The sequence below is a fragment of the Mesitornis unicolor genome, unplaced genomic scaffold (assembly GCF_000695765.1).
Source record: "Mesitornis unicolor isolate BGI_N332 unplaced genomic scaffold, ASM69576v1 scaffold16766, whole genome shotgun sequence".
In the NCBI taxonomy this organism is placed as follows: Eukaryota; Metazoa; Chordata; class Aves; order Mesitornithiformes; family Mesitornithidae; genus Mesitornis; species Mesitornis unicolor.
In genome coordinates, this window is record NW_010189041.1 from 20,970 (window position 1) to 38,916 (window position 17,947).

Here is a 17,947-nt window from a genome sequence, read left to right on the forward strand (position 1 = left end):
ACAAAAGACAAGTTTTCTGCCAGGAAGATCTAAATGCACGAGGAGGCACAGGGTGATGTTTGTTTATCGCTATGAGAAACTCCAAATGCTGCAGTATTTCACTGAGGGTTTTGGTATTTGTCTTTTAATGCAGAAAAGGGGGCGTAAACATGCAAGATATGCCACCTGGTAACAAGAGTTCCTTACTTTTCTTTATTTCAACTGTTTTACCCAACTGCTGTGGAATGAAACAAGCAGATTTCAGTTTAGCTGACACGCAAGACAACAAAAAAAGCTCCAAGTATTTTGATTCATTTCTGTGGCCTGTCATTCTCTTGAGGGAGAGCACCTCCAATCTACTCCAAATCAGCAAAGCAAAGCCAGTAGCAGAAGGAAACCACAACTTTACAGTCCAAGAGGAGGCTTGAAAGGGCTTTTACTGTTACGCAAGCTCATTTAGGATTTAAAAGCCTCAGGACTCAGCCACAGCAGTGCTTGGGACTGCAGAGGAGGGAAGTCTGAGAAGTTAAAGCTATTTTACTTTTTGTACTACAGAAACTATTTCTGCTTCTCATTCAGCTGGTCCAACTCCAGTAAGAATCCTCCCTTTTACAGCACTGCAGATGTGAGTATACAATGTAGCCAGGAAAAAAAATATAATAAAAATCCCCATCTGAAACTTCAGACTGCAACCAAGAGACCAGTGTTCCACTTTCTCTTTAGTATCCTTGAGAAATATAACCTAAGCTGGGATTTATAAGAGCTTTTAAGCTTTCTTTGGTTTCATCAGGAGGAGAGCTGCAAGTAAAAGGGTCAGAACGTGGCTCACTGCTTACAACACAGCACTCCCTTTTTTATCGCCTTTGTGGAGTCTCTGACTGGCTAAAAACGCAGGATTTATCTCTACCTACAAAGGGAGATGGCACGCTTTTTCCTCTCCCCACTATATTTACCAACATGCTGAAGGGTGTCTTTAAAGATAACATACCAATGTTAGACTTCTGGAAAGCAAACAAAAACAAAATCGCTGTCCAAGACCATGGGCCAATATGGCAACACTGTGTAGAAAACTCAACCATGTAACAGCGAGTTAAAAGTTAACTGAGGAACTCTCCTGCTCTGAATAGAGCTCACAGCTAGATCAGGTCATACCAACAAAAGCATTGTTTCTAACTATCTCGTAGGCAATACACACAACCATTTCAGTAGGACAGAAACCCCAAACAGCTTTAGTTGCTTGGCTTGCTGATCCCCTTCCCAGAATATGTAAAGATGCTTGAGATCTCTTGGATGTGACCAGCTCAACTGAGCTTCAGTGACTCCTGGCTGGTAAGGAGTGGAGAGTCTTCACATCAGACACAAGCAGGAGAAAGTGCTTTATTTGGTTTTGCACTACTTTTTTCCTCATTTGCTTGTTGTCAGGAGATGTGTATCAAACCACACAATCAAACAATACAATCTCACTTAAAAAACAAAAATATGATTGAGTTGTAGTACAAATTCTCTACAGACCTTGTAAGGTATGGTATCTTATGGTTCTCTTGAATTCTTAATGCTACACATCGTAATGATAATTTTTATTTATGTTTAGTGTATGTATTGTTTTATTCTGGATTGACACATGCCTGGGTGTGTTGTAGCCTCTATTTTCTTTTTGAAAGTCAACAGAAATCCTAAGCTAAAACCCATATAATGAACACCGAGAACTCCAAAGACAAGGACCAAGATCAGGAGGCAACTCTGTCACACCTCCAACTAAAACCATGCAGAACTGAGAAACAGGACCAGGTATCCTTGCTTATATGATGCAAGGAAGAACTGCTTATAACAGCAGATATACGGTCAAGTAAGTTCCTCCTTACAGCTCTCTTCTCAGACAATTAAAAGAGGCATAGCATAGTATTTCTGGAAACAGAGGCTGAAGTCCATCTAACTCAGACATTTGACTGGAAGATCTGACCTCTTCTGGACTTCATTCTTCTGTTACTTGCTTTCACATTGGGATCATGAACTTTCTGACTGAAAATAGTGAGAACAGTGGAAAGCAAGCTACTGAACATGAAAAGGTAAGGTGAGTCTTAATACTAAAAAAAAAAAAAAATACAAAAAAATGCTTAGGGACAGGCATGGCAGTTTTATTTAAGCTCACAAAACTTTTGATAGTGTTCAGAGCTTGCTCATAACTCCAAAGTCCAAACTGTCTGTGTATTTTTAAAGTTAAAAAATTTCAGTACCTTTGTTTAAACTGTACAGTACTGGATGCAGTTTTAAAGAAAAGGGCAATAATAGCAAAAAGCCCAAAAGACATTTTGTATTGGATGCAATTAAGTCCGATCTCTGTTGAAGAATAATAATTTCTTGACCACTCCAGCAGCCCAAAAATGATAGGAATGATGCTTAAGTGAACAGGAGAAAATCCACTTAGCAGAATGGATCCTTAGAAGGCATGTTTCCAAACATAGCTGAAGTGCTCTTGGGTCAGTAACAACAATATGTCACTGCAATAAGGACAAGAAGTAACTGCTGGCTCAGACCCAGCGTTTGGAAACACCAGAGCAGGTTTATTGCTCCCACAAGTCCTCAAACAAGGCTGTGCCATGAATGCGCTCAAGCCCTAATGCAAGACTCGGGGGTTCTGAGCTACATGAACACTGGCTGCAATACTAACATAATTTAAAAAAAAATAGAATTGCACACATCAGGCATTTTCCTTCTCAAAACACATCACCACTCTACACTACAAGTACAAAGAGCACATAGAAAGTAGTAAGCTGTGGGCTTACAGTACACCACAATATTCCTCCCATGTGTACCCTAAGATTTTGCAAAAATCCCTCTCTTCTTTAGAGCTTCCTGAGATATTTAAAGAGCCATAGATTCTTCTCTTGCAGTTGTGTTTAACTTCTGTAGCATTTGGGGTTCTTTTTGAGAAAAATTGCATTCCCATTTCTCATGCCCCAGCTGGATTTTTACAGCATCTGAACTGCCACAACAGAAGCCTGACAAATGCAGATCTCTGCCACAGACCATTGGCTTCCCCACGCAGTACTTTTCCTCTGAGAAATACAGAGTTAATGGCAAAAAACCCCACAGCTCTACTGCTTCTTCCTCTTATTTCTCCAAGTCATCTAAAGCTGAGAGCACAATTATATTGTGTTTCTGTTCTATCAGAAAAGAGGGCAAATGCCATTATATTGGAATTATCCTAGATGAAAGAACACTGGAAGTACTGGAACTACATGTTTCACAATGGGACTACAAAGCCAACCTCTTTTCCAGATACCATTAATCACATCCAAAAGACAAGTAGCCAGAGCAACTAAGAGCATTGGACATTTTTAAGGCAGGAAAGTGAATTCAGTTTTACGCAGGACCTGTTAAAACACGTTCACCTGAGAAATTACTTTGTTGACGACTTCACTGTCCAGCTTTCTGTAAATAAGTGGGTGGGCTACAGGCAGCAAATTCAGACATAAAAGGTGTCTTATGAGAACCAAAGGATCAAAATCAGCTGTGCTGACTATATTAATGGAAATTACGTCAGATGAACTCATCAGAAGTTGTGCTTCCACGGGAAGAGGATCACAGGCACCATCCATTTGTCAGTCCCTGGCTGTGATGATGTGCCAAGAGAGAAGACAGCATGGATGCAGCAGGAAGCAACTAGGCAGAGGGTATATGATAAACTACGTGGATGTCAGTAGGAAAACAATTCAATTTAAAAAAACCACAAAACTATAAGTACACACCATCCTACTAAATGCTTTTTAACTTGTATGCTCACCTCCAGGTATAACAAAATATCAATGCTTTTTGCCCAAAGCCTGCATGACACTAACATCGAGATTACTTTCACTCCTTTTCTCTCCATCTCATACTCAAGCTCCTTTGGGTCCATGAAAAGGCAGTTGGGGATTAATCCCAAGACGATTTATACTGGTGAAATTCTGTTCCTCATCCCCAGGATAAATCCTCAATCTATTTTGCAAGAAGGGTTCTGCTTTATTTCATATTTCATGGCTGGACTGAGATAGGGGCAGGTCAAATGGTTTTCCCAAAGTTGGAAGAAACCTTGGAGCTCCTTTTGGATGGAAGTGGGGGAACCCACTGCCTGCCTACTATTGCCTGTACTCACTGTGTAACACTGCCTTCGTGCTGCTTGTGACCAAATTTTCACTACTTTTGATGAGTTCTCATGGCAAAGCGGGGAAAACACATTGATAGGTCTCTGTTGCGCTGGAGAATTGAGATCGCATGTCGAGCCTCATGGGGCAAGAGGAACAGCCCAAATCTAAGCTTCTAGCTTTCTGTCCTTGTTAAGTGCTAAAAAAAAAATTAACTAACAAGCAATAACATTTTGTTTATAACTAAAGCTTTTGAGAATTCTGTATCATTTACAGACATTACTGAAGCTCTACATTTCTTCTGCAGTCAGGCAGGCATCATTCATTGTGCTTTCAGAGACAGCTATTGAAATGCTCACGGCCAAGGAGCTTTGACCAATTTCTCTCTGGCGATTAAACAAAACTGTTTCCCCACGGATGACTGAAGGCAAAGCAACCCCGCCGCCCAACCACTCCAGCCAGACAGTGGAGGACAGGAAGGTGTTTGGTACATTAATGGCACACTTGTGGACCGGGGATATTTGAACCATTTGAAGCCGGAATTGAAACCCACAGGCCATCAGAAAAGTACGGAGGTAAGCAGCGGGAAGGGCAGGCCCAGTGTTGTAGAAGAGAATGTGACTTGAATCAACAATCTGCCTGAATAGCAAGAATGAAAATACCACTGTGAATTTCTGTCTTGATTGCACTGTGTATCTCACGATAGGAAAATTTGACATTTTTCTTCCACCGCAAAACAAAAGGAAACGAAAGGCTTGTTCTTCAATTACACCTTGAGAAATTAGTACACTGATTTAAAAAAAAAAAAAAAACAACAAAAACCAACAACTTGTTCTTAACTAGTGCAAGTTGAGATAAATTCATAGAAAAACCATCTTCAGTAATGCTGGCAAGAATCAAGCATCACCACATGCTGCAGTCAAATATAATGACACAGCTACTTTTTATTGCCATAATGCCTGGAAACCACAGATCATACAGTTGTCAACGTACAAATGCTGATGACCTAGGGCACATCTTACACCCAATGTGTAAACATAAAACGTAGTTTCATATGATGCTAGGAAGATAACCAAACCTCTTTCCCCTGCCCCCGCCCCCGATTTAAACTGCATTTCAAAACAGCTTCTATTTTTCTTGCAAATTAGATGACTTCAGAATTTAAATCTCACTCTCAGAGCAACACTGTAAATCATAGGGGCAGTAGTGGAAAAGTTACATGCATACACACATTGCCTGAAACAAGCTCAGCTTTGGTCTACAGACACCGTAGTAATGCACAATAAAAGCAGACATAAGCCATAATCATTTACTGCTAGAGATAAGGCACGGGAAACAAAAACTCCTGGTTTGTGTAATCAACAAAGTGTTGGCCTAAATTTGTTCATCTCATGTTTAATTCTGAGAAAATTTCCCCTGATGGAAATATCTCTGGCTTATATTACTGGATATATTATGAGACAGTTGATATTTGGCCTTTACACAAACATGTTTAAGCAAGCAAAGAGTGCTGTGAATTTTCAAAAGAAACAACAGCTATGCTGCCCATGTCCTCCCCCAGTACCAAATCCAGACTGGGGCTCGCTGAACAGTGCAAAACCACACTTACGTCCTGAGTTCTGGTCTGGATTCGGAGGAATTCTGGATTTCACCTTCTCCACAGCCTGAGATCTCCAGGTTTCCATACCTGAAAAATGAGATGGGTGTTTAGAGAAACCTCGTCTGAATAAAAGCAAAATCCCAAAGAGCATAATTCATATATAATTATCATAAACAACTAAAAAGTGTTTCTAGCTCTTACTACAAATATGGAATCTAACAGTTTGGCAAGATTAAGGAGCTTGAAGATTACTTCTTTAAAGAGACGGCCAGTATCTTCCAACCTACTTCATTAATTTATACAAAGCAGCCTGCACACAGGAGGAATCAACCAAAACAGTTTCTTTGCTCATAGCTCCAAGACCCTTTCTGCCCATTTTTCACTCCATCTCATGCCAAAACTACTGACACAGTTGTCATGAGTGGGAATGGCCCGTGGTGCTGCGAAAATGCCACCGGGAGAGAGGAAACTGTGGGCATAACTCCAACAGCACAAAGGAAAATATCTTTTCTACATAGGCAAGGCCTGCCTTGAAGGCAGGATTATGCACTTCATTTTCAATGGGAGTGCCTTTTGGTTCAGATATACAGCTCCATAAAGAACTTCATGGTTCCTTAGAGGCAGCTTTAATGAAGGCAGACAATTCTCACAGTCCAGATTAAGGCAAGCTGATTCTACACATTCTGTGTTCAACTAATTGTGTCAGGCACCTGCAATTAATCTGAGTAGTTAGGAGAGCAAGTGCACCTTTAAGTGTTTGTGCCACAACGTCCTAGTAACACCAAGCAGAGAAAATACAGTGGGCTCTTGCTTGTTTTCAGAAGGCTCATGTTCGAACTGTAACAAAATCATCCAAAAATGCTTCAAAGGATTAAAATAAGAGCTGGTAGTTTTATGCTCCTCTAAAGTATCAGTCTAAGGCTTCATAGGTAAGAATTCCAGATCTGTACAGAAAGTCAACCAGCGTAACTGAATTCAAGCTCACTCTCACCAGATCTGCCAGACTGCAAATAATACCTTTTAGCACCATATTCATATCGATATTCAACCCTACCATGGCTCACAACTTCAGAACTCCACAATACTTTAAAATAAGAACTTAAGTGTCAACAATCTTATGACAAGGGCTTAAGGTTGGATGGTTCCAGGGTGGATGGGGAAGCTGAGGCTGAGAGAGGTCGAGGGTTTACACACAGTCCAGCGCATGGCAAAGGAAACCCAGACTAATAAAGTCAAACAAGTACTCCCTCTGATAGCAGCAGCAGCCACTGTCTTGAGGCGGTCAGCTTGGGCTTATGGAGCCTTGAGAGCACGGTGCTAAGACCACTTGTGTTATCTGAAACAGCTCATTTAAAACCAGATCCTGCATCTCCAACTACGTTGCAGGTAGACATAACAAAAGGTAATTTTCTTCATTTGTTACCACATATCTGTGACAAAGCCGAGAACAAAATCAGGACTACTTGACCCCAGTAGCTTAGTCTGCCCAATACACTGTCTCTTCTTCAATCTATGCTCCCACATCAGTGGCAAAGACTTCAGAAACCTTCCTTTTTACCTCTAGGAAAAAAAGCATAATACATTAATAAAAACTTTCAAACCTCCGGTTTTAAGGGCCAGAACTCTTCCCAGTTATCCTGAAACAGTCCTGCTGGTCCTCTAAGACAACAGAAGTGTGAGAGTAGGTTTTAAGGGCTACTTAAAAGAGAAAGGGTCCTTAGAGACATAGACAGGATAACCCATTTTGCCGTTGTGATTTCACAGAGCTAAAGAAAAACACACTTAGCTAAACTGACAACGGGGTAAGAATCCACTTCTAAGCATGCTGAGTAACACCTCAGTCCCTCAGTGCTCACAGTGAATCACAATGGGAGCATTCACAGAGGAACCACTGCTTGGTACAAGAACAGCGGTCAGTCTTGTTCTGAAATCTTTGGTACATCAATGGCCTTTCTGCTTTCTCCTATATTCCCCAAAGCCATTTCACACCCTTTTAGTAGGACCAGCACTACTGATGGTATAAAATAATAGAATTATTAAGGTTGAAAAATACTTCTAAGATCAAGTCCAACCGTCAACCTAACACTATCACGCACCAAAGTGCCACATCGACACATTCTTTGAGCAGCTCTGGGATGGTGACTCCACCACTTTCCTGGGCAGATTGAATAGATACCTACTTTCCGACTCAGCTATACCTGAATTCATACTAAATCCTGCCTGGTCTCTTTCAGCTCTCAGAAATACCCTAAAAACTCATTACTAGAGTCTTCAAATTCAAATTTCTAATTCAGTGAATGCAGTTACCTATTTGCAAAGCTTCCCACTGCTTTACTGTGAGGATGGAGTAAATCAGACGAGCCTTAAGAACAATACTTCCAACACTTTGCTAAGCTGAAGTTTAACCTATTTTTAATAGATTTAACTCTACTGGTTTCAATATTTGCTCTTGCAGACTTGTAAACTGTTTTGCATTTCCAAATACTGTAATACTGGGTAACATATCACCTTAACAAGAAGATGCAAGAAGAGCATAAGGGGATATTCAGAGAACTATGCTGAACCCTTCTCAGTGGGGATCGCCTGGGACATTACAGAGACTGCTGATATAATGTACGTTACACGCTATGGTGGCTGCTCCTCTCCTGTTGCTAAAGGGAAAGGATTTCACTCTCCACTGCCATCTGCTACATCTTGGCCAATAGAAAAAAGACATTTTTCCCCTTGCTGGGAGAAATATGCAAAGCAAGCTTCAAATTTTGAGTAAAAATTACATTTTAAAATTCATTTTTCAAAACTTGCCATTAATTCTTACACTAAAATTTACTGAGCTGACTCACAATGTCATTGCCCTAGTATTGTATGAAATATAAAATATGTAATTGCAGAACATTAGGTATTTGCATTTAAATCCCACTAGAGAGATACATGTTGATTTTTATAATACAAATCCATAACATAGTAATAAAGATCAAGCAATTTTCTTTATAGAACTGGAGAAGTATATAATGCTCCATTATACTGCCAGATGTAAACCTCTGCCTATCTTCCAATGCAAGAGCTCTGCATGAACAACAGGTAATTAAATACGGGTTAGGAGCAGTTAATGATATATCTGATATAAAGAACAGCATCTCTGCAGACTTCCACGGCTCTGTTCTCACCAGCTTCTGGACAAAGAGCCATTCACTACCCAGCCTTGTATGAATGCTTTGCATACAAAAAGAGACAGGAGAAACAAAAGCATCCTGCAGCCCACAGAACTTTTCAGACTTGCTTAGCATTTGGAAAGTTATAGAGTCCACTCAAAGGGACTGATTAAGCAAATGAGACCAGAATGTAATGAATAGTACTGAATATTTAAACACTGAAAAAAAGAGTAGAAAATGCACCCCTGCATCTCTGTTAAGAATGGAAGGGAATAAGAGGGAAGAAAATGCTCTTTGAATAACTTGGAAATAATAAGGAAAGGTGGTTCTCTGCAAAAGCCCCAAGCAAAGCCCTAAATAATGCTTAGAAGCACTGGAACAAGCAACTTGGAAGCACAGACACTCAGCAAGAATCAAAGGGTGTTTTGAATTATGCACGCATAGAATCACGGAAATTGATTCTTTAGTTGCACAGACAAACCACCTGGTGTTCAGGAAAGCAACGGAGGAAAGAAAAGATGCTACAGCAACAATAGCGAGCCAAACGCCACATAAAGCTACTGTCCCCAAATCTGTGGGATCCAGTCTCTCAAAATCCTCTCTTTACCCTCATTTTCCTCTTCATTTACCAGCAGAAGGAATGAACTGAAAATGTAAAACCAGCTTGTTATTTGCTGTCATTATCCAGCTCTAGCTTTCCTACCAAACACCATCTACTCCCTTCCCCATAAATTCCTTGAGACGGGGACTGGCTGCTGCTTTATCTGCAACTGTGCCAAGCACAGCACAGCCCTGCTGTTAAACACCATTGCAAGGAACACAATTTCTGGGACAAAATAAAATACCTAAGAGAGGAACTTGGTCTGCTTCTGCTCTCATCTGGACAGCTAAACATCTTTGGATTCCAGCACATGTGAGAGCAGTTAATTTCACTACGCACCCAGCAACACCAGGGATACAGAGGGAACCCTGCAAGGTGTTAGGCTGCATCCCCAAATTCAGGCCAGGAGCAGCTGCTCTCCTTTTCCTCTCTCCAGGAACTTCCATCAAGTGTTTTCACATGAAAATGCCAACAAGATTTTTTTTTTTAATTTTTTTTTTTCCTTTTAAATCTCCCTACCCACTTCGATCAAACAAAGAGAAAATAGCAGAACATACAGTCTTAAAGGCTTGGCGGGTTTTCAAAGCTGTCTGCTGCATTTAGATGCCAAACTTCCATGAATACTAAAGGGATGTGGATGTTCAATGACTCTTAAATAGCTTTGAAAATACAAGTCATCCCCCTCACTTTTCAACATACCAGCTCTACGCCCAAGATTTTGTTTGGTTTGACTTCTACTCTTATGTTAAAAGAAAACCGTTATAGGCCGAATCCAGCCAAAAGAATGAATAGGGCTCCAGTCTCAAATTTTATAAAAAGCAAAAGATTAATTTAAAGTCCTGGAAGTAAAAAAAAATATTTATTCACAATCTCCAAGAACTGTTAAAAGTTACTCAAAGAGCAAATAGTGCATTTCTGATTTTCCTAATGACAGAAGTTATCAAAGAGCCCAATTTAAAGCCCATTACAATAAGTAGCATAGCACTAAAAATCCAGTAAGTATCTTTTGACTGAAACATGGGGAACCGCATCAGTCTTAAAATATTTTGAATTACACATTAACAATTCAAACCTTTTCATATGCCTTGGTTGATACTTTGTGCAACTCTACTCACCACAGTGGATGCATCGTAGGCCAGGAACCATCTTCAGAAACATTCCCCTCTGCCCCACTGGTTTGAGCGTTGCTGTGAGGACAATACCAGCATGGGCTGTGGGAGTCAAAACCCCCAGAAGGACAAGCACCATGCAACTGTGCGATTCCTGCTGTGCCATAACCAAAGCCACATGTGTCTGGCTTTAGGAGGACTTCCCCCCCCACTTGCCAACATCACATGAAGAGGAGTAAAGGCAGTGTAAGCAACATGTGTGTCCCTTTACTCCATCCTACCACACCGAGAGAGAGGAAACCCTCAACTCCCCCACGGCCACGCAGGAAATGAAGATCACAGCATGCAGCCCAGAAAGGCCTCCTCAGAGTTACCGATGGCTGCAAAGCCTTAGTGGCTTGCAGGGCAGATCACAGCTTATTTTATTTATTCCCAGCCCAAGGTGGGAAAAAAGTTTTGCCCTGAAGATTTCACAAAACGTCACTGCAGTGTGAACCAATTTAACAAAAGCACCCATTATTCTGCATTATTCACATCTGTAAGAAGTTCTTCTTTTCTTTTCTGCCCTAACACTTCAGTTTCTCTTAAGTATTGCATCTGCTTTTTTATTTGCCTCTGTCACTCAGGGAAAAGCATCTCACCTTTTTTGGACAGAATAAATGTTTCATGTCCCAAATAAATACAGTTAATGCTTGCACTGCAGACCACAACAAATGACCGACAGGTATCCTTCCAGACTCAGGGTACAATACATCCAGATTGCCAAGGACACTTTTCCAAGAGTCCTGGGAGACTCTCTGTCTAATCTGAATTTGTGTATGTGTAATGCACACCTCAGTCAATTCTGCAGCAGGGATGCATCCACAAAAAATCCAGCATAAACTGAATGCACTGGATTTGAGGACAACCCAGCTTCCACATGTATAAAGTTAGGAGGAAATTTGTCAATGTCTACTTCCCTACAAAAAATGTGGCCTACAACTGGGAGATGCAGACGTTGGTCCCTCCTACTCTGTGTCAGGGAGCTGCTCATCTGTAAAGAAACTGGAAGGACCTTTTTCGATCTGGCCACATCAGCATTCTTCCTTGGACCAAACACCAAGAGCTCAGCATTGCCATTCATGATTGTTCCCTTACTCCACAATCCTGCTCTGTCACCAAGAGCAAGAAATGGGGCTCGAGATCTTCACACAAAACTTAAATTGACAACTAATGCCAAAATCTTACTTGCCTTTTAAGAGATTGCCCCTTTCCATTACTTTTTTACTTCATTGGAAAACAAAATATGAATACTTATAAAACAAAGATTATGCACTGACATCTGCTGTAGTCTCTGTACTGTTATTATTAACAAGTGTCACTAACAAGGAAGCTGCAAAAATGCAACTCTTTGCTACTTATTCTACATTAAGGTAGAGATGAAAACTAAGCTGGTTAAATTCAATTACTATTCACTCCTTTTTTAATTTTTCCTTATAACATCTGCTTTTCTTCTCAAGTCCATATTCCACAGCTGCATGTAAATCATTGTAACTTTTATAGCTTAAATTTCATCTATATTTTGCCCCAAGCCATAATATTCTACATTATCCATGGTATTCGAAATGCCAAGAGAAACATTCATGGATCCTTAACCACCACACTTCTAAAATCTGTGAGAAGGGAAGAAAGTGGTGACCACCCCCTAGGATTTCCTGTGGCTTCTGTCATTTATTATAAAAGGCCAGGGATCATGCTGACAAGGTCAGGCAGCCCACGTGCCCTTCCTCCAAAGGAGACACTGAAGCTTGCTCTGGGAGGTATGCAAGGCAGCAAGATCAGAACTGGGCTCAGAAAAGCAAGTTCTGATCCACGGAGACTTTTCCCCTGTGCTTTCTTGCCCTCTTCTGACATTTTCACCTCTTGAAAGCAGCAGCAGAGAGGGAGGGCAGGGCCAGCTTCCACAGAGCCAGGTATGCTCCTGACTTGCTGCTGCTCTAAACAACACGACTGCCCCAACTTACCTAAGGCATTCCTACAAATGTCATTTAGGTTATTTGTTTGAAGCAAAACTGCAGTATCTGAACTTATTCTCCCTACCGACCCTAAAAGCCAACCACAAGAGGATGCCTCTCCTTAAAGCAGGGCTTCCATCATGCCAGCACATTACCAAAACCCAATGGAACAGGAACTCAATCACTTCAAGACCACAAGGACACAGGAGCGCACAAGTCTGGCCCAAGATCCTTCCCCTCAATCAGCAGCCAACAATGCAGTGAGTAACAAGCACATCATCTTTAGAAGGGGACACCTATTTTCCTGTTCATTCCTATCATATGAAATCCATTACAACCTGGCTATGCATAGATTTCAGAGTTGAGTTAGTCCTGTCTGCTCAACAGCTTTTCCACGCAAGGCTGAATTTCTCTCCTCTGGTAAGCTCCTGAGAAAATGTAAGAAAGGCTCAGAAGTCAGGCTTGCCACTTCTTTTGTGCTCCAACTCAACTGTAAGATTACAGATGTAATTCCCAGATATGAAAATGTTAAGGACTTAATTGAAGAGTTAACTGAGCTAAATTGCACCAGCTATACAATTTACAGAAACCTTTACTGCACGGAGCTCACATTTTCACAGGGGCCTAAGGAGTTCAGGCGTCTCATGACCAACGATTCTTAGAGAATGAGTAATTACTCTCTTCGGGCTGTTTTAAACTCCAATCATTAATATTTATATTAAAGAAAACATCACTGAAGTAGACATGATGTATGAACCTCATAAGGACCCTGAGTTCCTTCCCCTCTCAAATTCCTGATTTCTGAGTATCTGGTTTTATAACTTCAATGTTTCATTAATTTTGTACATTTCTATTTTTAGGTTGCTATGATCCTTTTCACTGAGGGAAAATATGGGAAGAAAATAGAACTGTTTATCTAAAGGACTCTACAAACTTCAATGCAAAAGCAACATTTCCAAAATACTTTTTCAGCAACCTTACAACAGAGCAGCCAAACAGTTTGAAGATTTTAATGGCTGGTGATGAAACACCACAAAACAATCAAAATCATAACAAGAGTGACTGTAGGATGGTCTTCTGTCTCAATGGATTACCCCTTTGACCCTAACCTCAAGTTTAAAATGCTTCAAACCTCAATTACAGAGAAATTTAATTACTTCAGTAGTCGCTGAAGGAGTAAATTGGCAATTCTGAAAAGCAATGCCCCCTATTAAGTGGCAAAGGGTGACATCCAGCTTAACAGATTTGACAGTAGATTCTAAATTTTTTTGTCAGATACATGGGATCTTTCAGAACTATACAAGTTAAACAAGCACAATATATGAATTGCTCTTTGTGCAACAGTCATCTGCCTCCTGAGGACAGCAAAAAAGAGCCAGATACAGATGTGTTGAAATTTGGATGTGTGAAAACCCAGGTTGAATTCCAAGGTTGGCACTATGAGTGAGACCCTTACTCTTTGCTCAGTATGCTCCTCCTAACTATCTGCATCACAGCCTATTCCTCTCATCACTGTTTTTCTGTATCATCTCTCGATAGCAGAGGGTCTGCAGGCTGGAGGGTGTTGCAAACATTTCTAGGCATGTTTGTACAGTGATTTGTGAAATGAGGTCACAGGCTCGGGTGGGACATTTAGTTGCATTTCCGAAGTACATCCATAATAGAGAAATAAGAATGGAAACTACTAAAAATGAAAGCTATGCTGAACTGGGTGGGAAACGGACATAAAGATGCTTTCTGGGCGTTTAAACAGGATATATGAGTGCACTTTAAGACAAAATAAGTTGTCTTAAGACAACTGAAGAGTCTTTAATTGAAAAGCGAGGTGTGTACCATCAGGTTTGGAGTCACCTTTGACTGACTGATTCGCATTAGTTGACTGACTCACAAGTTCTCATTGATTAGAGAAAGAAAATTTCCCAGATACACATCAACTAATACATAAGAATTACAGAAGAGCAGTCTGGCAACCGACCAAAACACAGCAACAGAGACTGCCCTGTTCGGGGAATGATATTTAAAATAGTTATTTTGGACAAAGCATCCTTGCCAAGGCTACTATTTTATTAATTCCAACCTTTTCTATTAAAAACGTATCTTTCTAAAAGTAAAGTAAATCATGTATGAAGCACTACTGGCTGAAAGTGACAACGTATACGCATACATCTATTGGCTGCTTCTAGAAATTTGTGGCTCTTTGGCAATTCACGTGCTTAAGAAGTGAGAGATTCTTACGACACACTGTCACTCGATGAGCCAGCTCCTCTTTAAAGTTAATATAAGCCACACAAACTTGGTGTCATTACATATTTTGTTCTTCCAAGATACGTATGTCCAAAACATGGAATCCAAATCTGAGGGCAGAGAAAGAATCACCCATTCAAAGAAGGAATTCCTGAACATTTTTATATTCTTGCATATATGTACTGTCAATTTTTATTGCTCCTCATGTTCTGCTCCCCAGGATGGCTGCTCTTTCTTCACCTGACTCCTCACCTGGCTGTGAAGTTACTGGACCTTAGCAACCACAGCTGTTATTACAGTCACAGCAGAACCAGCAGCTGAGCATTTCAATGTGGTTATTGATTGAGCCACGTAACATTCCTACAAAGCAAGCAGTAGTATGCTCCTTTTCAGATACAAAAGAAAAGCACAGATAACTCATCCATGCCTTGTTCCTTATCTGCCTAGAAGCAGAGCCAAAATTCTGTTCTAATTACAATATGCCAGAATAACTGTTTCTCTACATCACTTGATTTTGGAAATACAGTATATATGACACTCCCGAAGTAAGATCACCTCTGGCCCAGTCATGTCCCAGTTAGAATTTAGGGTGAAAAAACTAATGCTATGTGTTCTAAGCATTTATACAGATACAGAAGATGTCATTTAACAATCTTACCATAAAAGCTATTCTTATAGCATTAAGTGGTTCCTGTGCTGTTGGCAAAAATTCATGACTGCATGTTCATGTGAAGTAATAGAAATGGGCAGTGAATTCTTCCTTACGTTTGTGCAGTCCCTGTTTCAAATCAGCAGCCACTAAACAGGAGATTTAGGTCTGAAAAGATCAGTATCCAGCAAAACACAGGAATCTATTCTCGGTATGACTTTGCAGCCCACGTGTTCTGGTTTCGCGGGGAAAGCCATATTAATTTTCTTGTGCCAGTCCCAGTCTGGATCTTCAGCAGTCAGACACGCCACATTTTCCCTACCTGGTGACTATGCTTTAATGAGAGTTGGGATGTAGGCAGCATGCATTTACACACCTTATGCTTAGCCTGAAATTCTGAATTGTGCAGCATTCTTGACATTTGTCCATTGGGTTATGAAGTCCCTGTCCACCAAAAGTAATGGAAGAAATTCTTGACAATATCCCCTATCATGTAAATGTCATTTTCCATTATATACTGGCTCTTACCTGTCAAGGAGAAGATCCAGTACTTGCTTAGTAGAAGCAAAGGCCCTGTATGTTGACAGAAAGATACTGACGTAGGTAGAATCATTGTCCCCAAAAGCTGTCAGAAGGTTCTCCACAAGTTTCTCCAAAGTTCCAGCTTTTATCGTCCTGATCTTGCATGTTTCATACTGGCTGACGGTGTGTTCTGGAGATAACTGGTCCCCTTCAGCCTGCAAAGTTGAAACAAAAGCAAAGCACAAAAAATCAGACAGAAGCCAGATCCCCGACACAGCTTTCACTATGAAATGTGGATTAAATCCCATCTTTTCAGAGGAATAGCTCATCTTTACGTACTAAACAATTTTGTCAATTTTGGCTCTCCAAACACTAAATGCTGTATCAAATAACAGAGGGGTTTTGGTAAGGTTATCTTCAAGATATTCCTCTGATGTGCTCCACAAAATATTTTATAGTCTGACTGCAATCAACTTATCTTATTATCCCTTCACATATTAGTATCTAAAAGAAAATCCATAATGCCACAAAGAATAATATTACTAGAGGAAACGATGCCGGTAATTCGGTCTCCCACTTAACTTCTGAATAAACGTGAGAACTGACCCCAACTGTAGCATCAGCACTCATGACTCCTTTGCTTAAAATACCAACTTCAGGTTGCCACACAGGACCTAAGGCTAGTTTAACTACTTAGTTGTTAATTACGTCTGATAAAAAGCTTTTAGAATGGGATTATAAATAAAAGCCATCAACAAAAGCGATCTAACAGAAAATTTCTCTCTACCTTTTGAGTTGGCTGTCTGTGGGAAGAAACATTCAGACCACTAACATGAGCAAGGCTGAACTCTACAGAGGCAGCACCAGAAAGCGTACAGTTCCCCTTCTGTTGCTGCTGTTTAACGGGGACCGAACTGACCGATGCACTGCATCCTCTGATTGAGGAAACTGTGCCGTGACACACCTGCTCTTTTACCTTGATGGCAATTACGTGACATGCATAATCACTATTTCATTACTATCATCGTGTATCACCAGCACTAATAGAAGACTAGTAACAAAAAAGTCATTTTCCTTGAGAGAAAGAAATGGCTTGAACCTCTTCAAGTGTCTGCAACCATGAGTGAAAAGAAAAACATTGCCAAAAATCCCCAGGCATCACCATGATTTCTGTAAATAAACTATTGTATGGTCTCTCAAATTAATTAAATATCTTTTTAAAGTATAATTTTATTCACATTTACTGCCTTTAGAAAGTATTTTGTTTAAGACACGCCTTTGTATCTAGCTAGGATCAATGGGATCATGCAAAGGAAGAATCAGGCCATCAAGAAATATTTTAAAACTGTGAAAGGAAAAAAAAGAATCTTAGATATTTTTAGGTTAGATTAAGTATATCAGTGAAAAAATACTACAGGAAATAAACTTGTACAAGGCATGAACGCACAACAGTCTGACTCAGTCTCTGCATCATTGATTCTTCTGCAAACTCAGGATAAAAACTAAGGAGTTGAATCCATTTTCTGCAGCTTATAGTCACCAGCATTATTCCTCTGCAGATTTCCTCCTAACAGCAAGCTTTCAAGCAAGACTGCAGTGATGGTTCTCTTCTGAATCACAACCTTCTACTCCTGGGTAACAGCTTCTGCTATATCATGATACCAGATAGTACATCATCAGGTCAGATTTCCCAGCCTTACAGTAATATTTTATAATTTAACAGTTCTTCTGGGTTTTGACTATTGAGTCAGTGTTTATACAGATCAAGAGACTCCCCTAAGTAACAATATAATCCATATTTGAGGTTTCTCCATGGCTCCTTCACAACACGTCTCAAATTCATCCTGACAAAACACCATCAGGACTGAATAGGAAGTTCAGGCCATTTTGACCAGAAGGTTTGTTCCAGAAATTGCCTACTAAGGCATGAGTTACAAACAGCAAGGCTAACAATATTGCAGTGCTAACACAGAACC

General features: G+C 40.3%; 1 protein-coding gene across 1 annotated transcript in view; it reads right to left on the reverse strand.

Moving 5' to 3' along the window:
• The window catches only part of RGL1 (ral guanine nucleotide dissociation stimulator-like 1), a gene marked incomplete at both ends in the record, with an annotated part of 36,860 nt that extends 20,674 nt beyond the window's left edge, over nt 1–16,186 (reverse strand). The window contains 2 exons of the mRNA XM_010185939.1: nt 5,713–5,790; nt 15,978–16,186. Of these exons, the coding sequence (XP_010184241.1) occupies nt 5,713–5,790; nt 15,978–16,186 (287 nt within the window). The remainder of the gene's footprint in view (nt 1–5,712; nt 5,791–15,977) is intronic.
• Nucleotides 16,187–17,947: the final 1,761 nt, after the last annotated feature.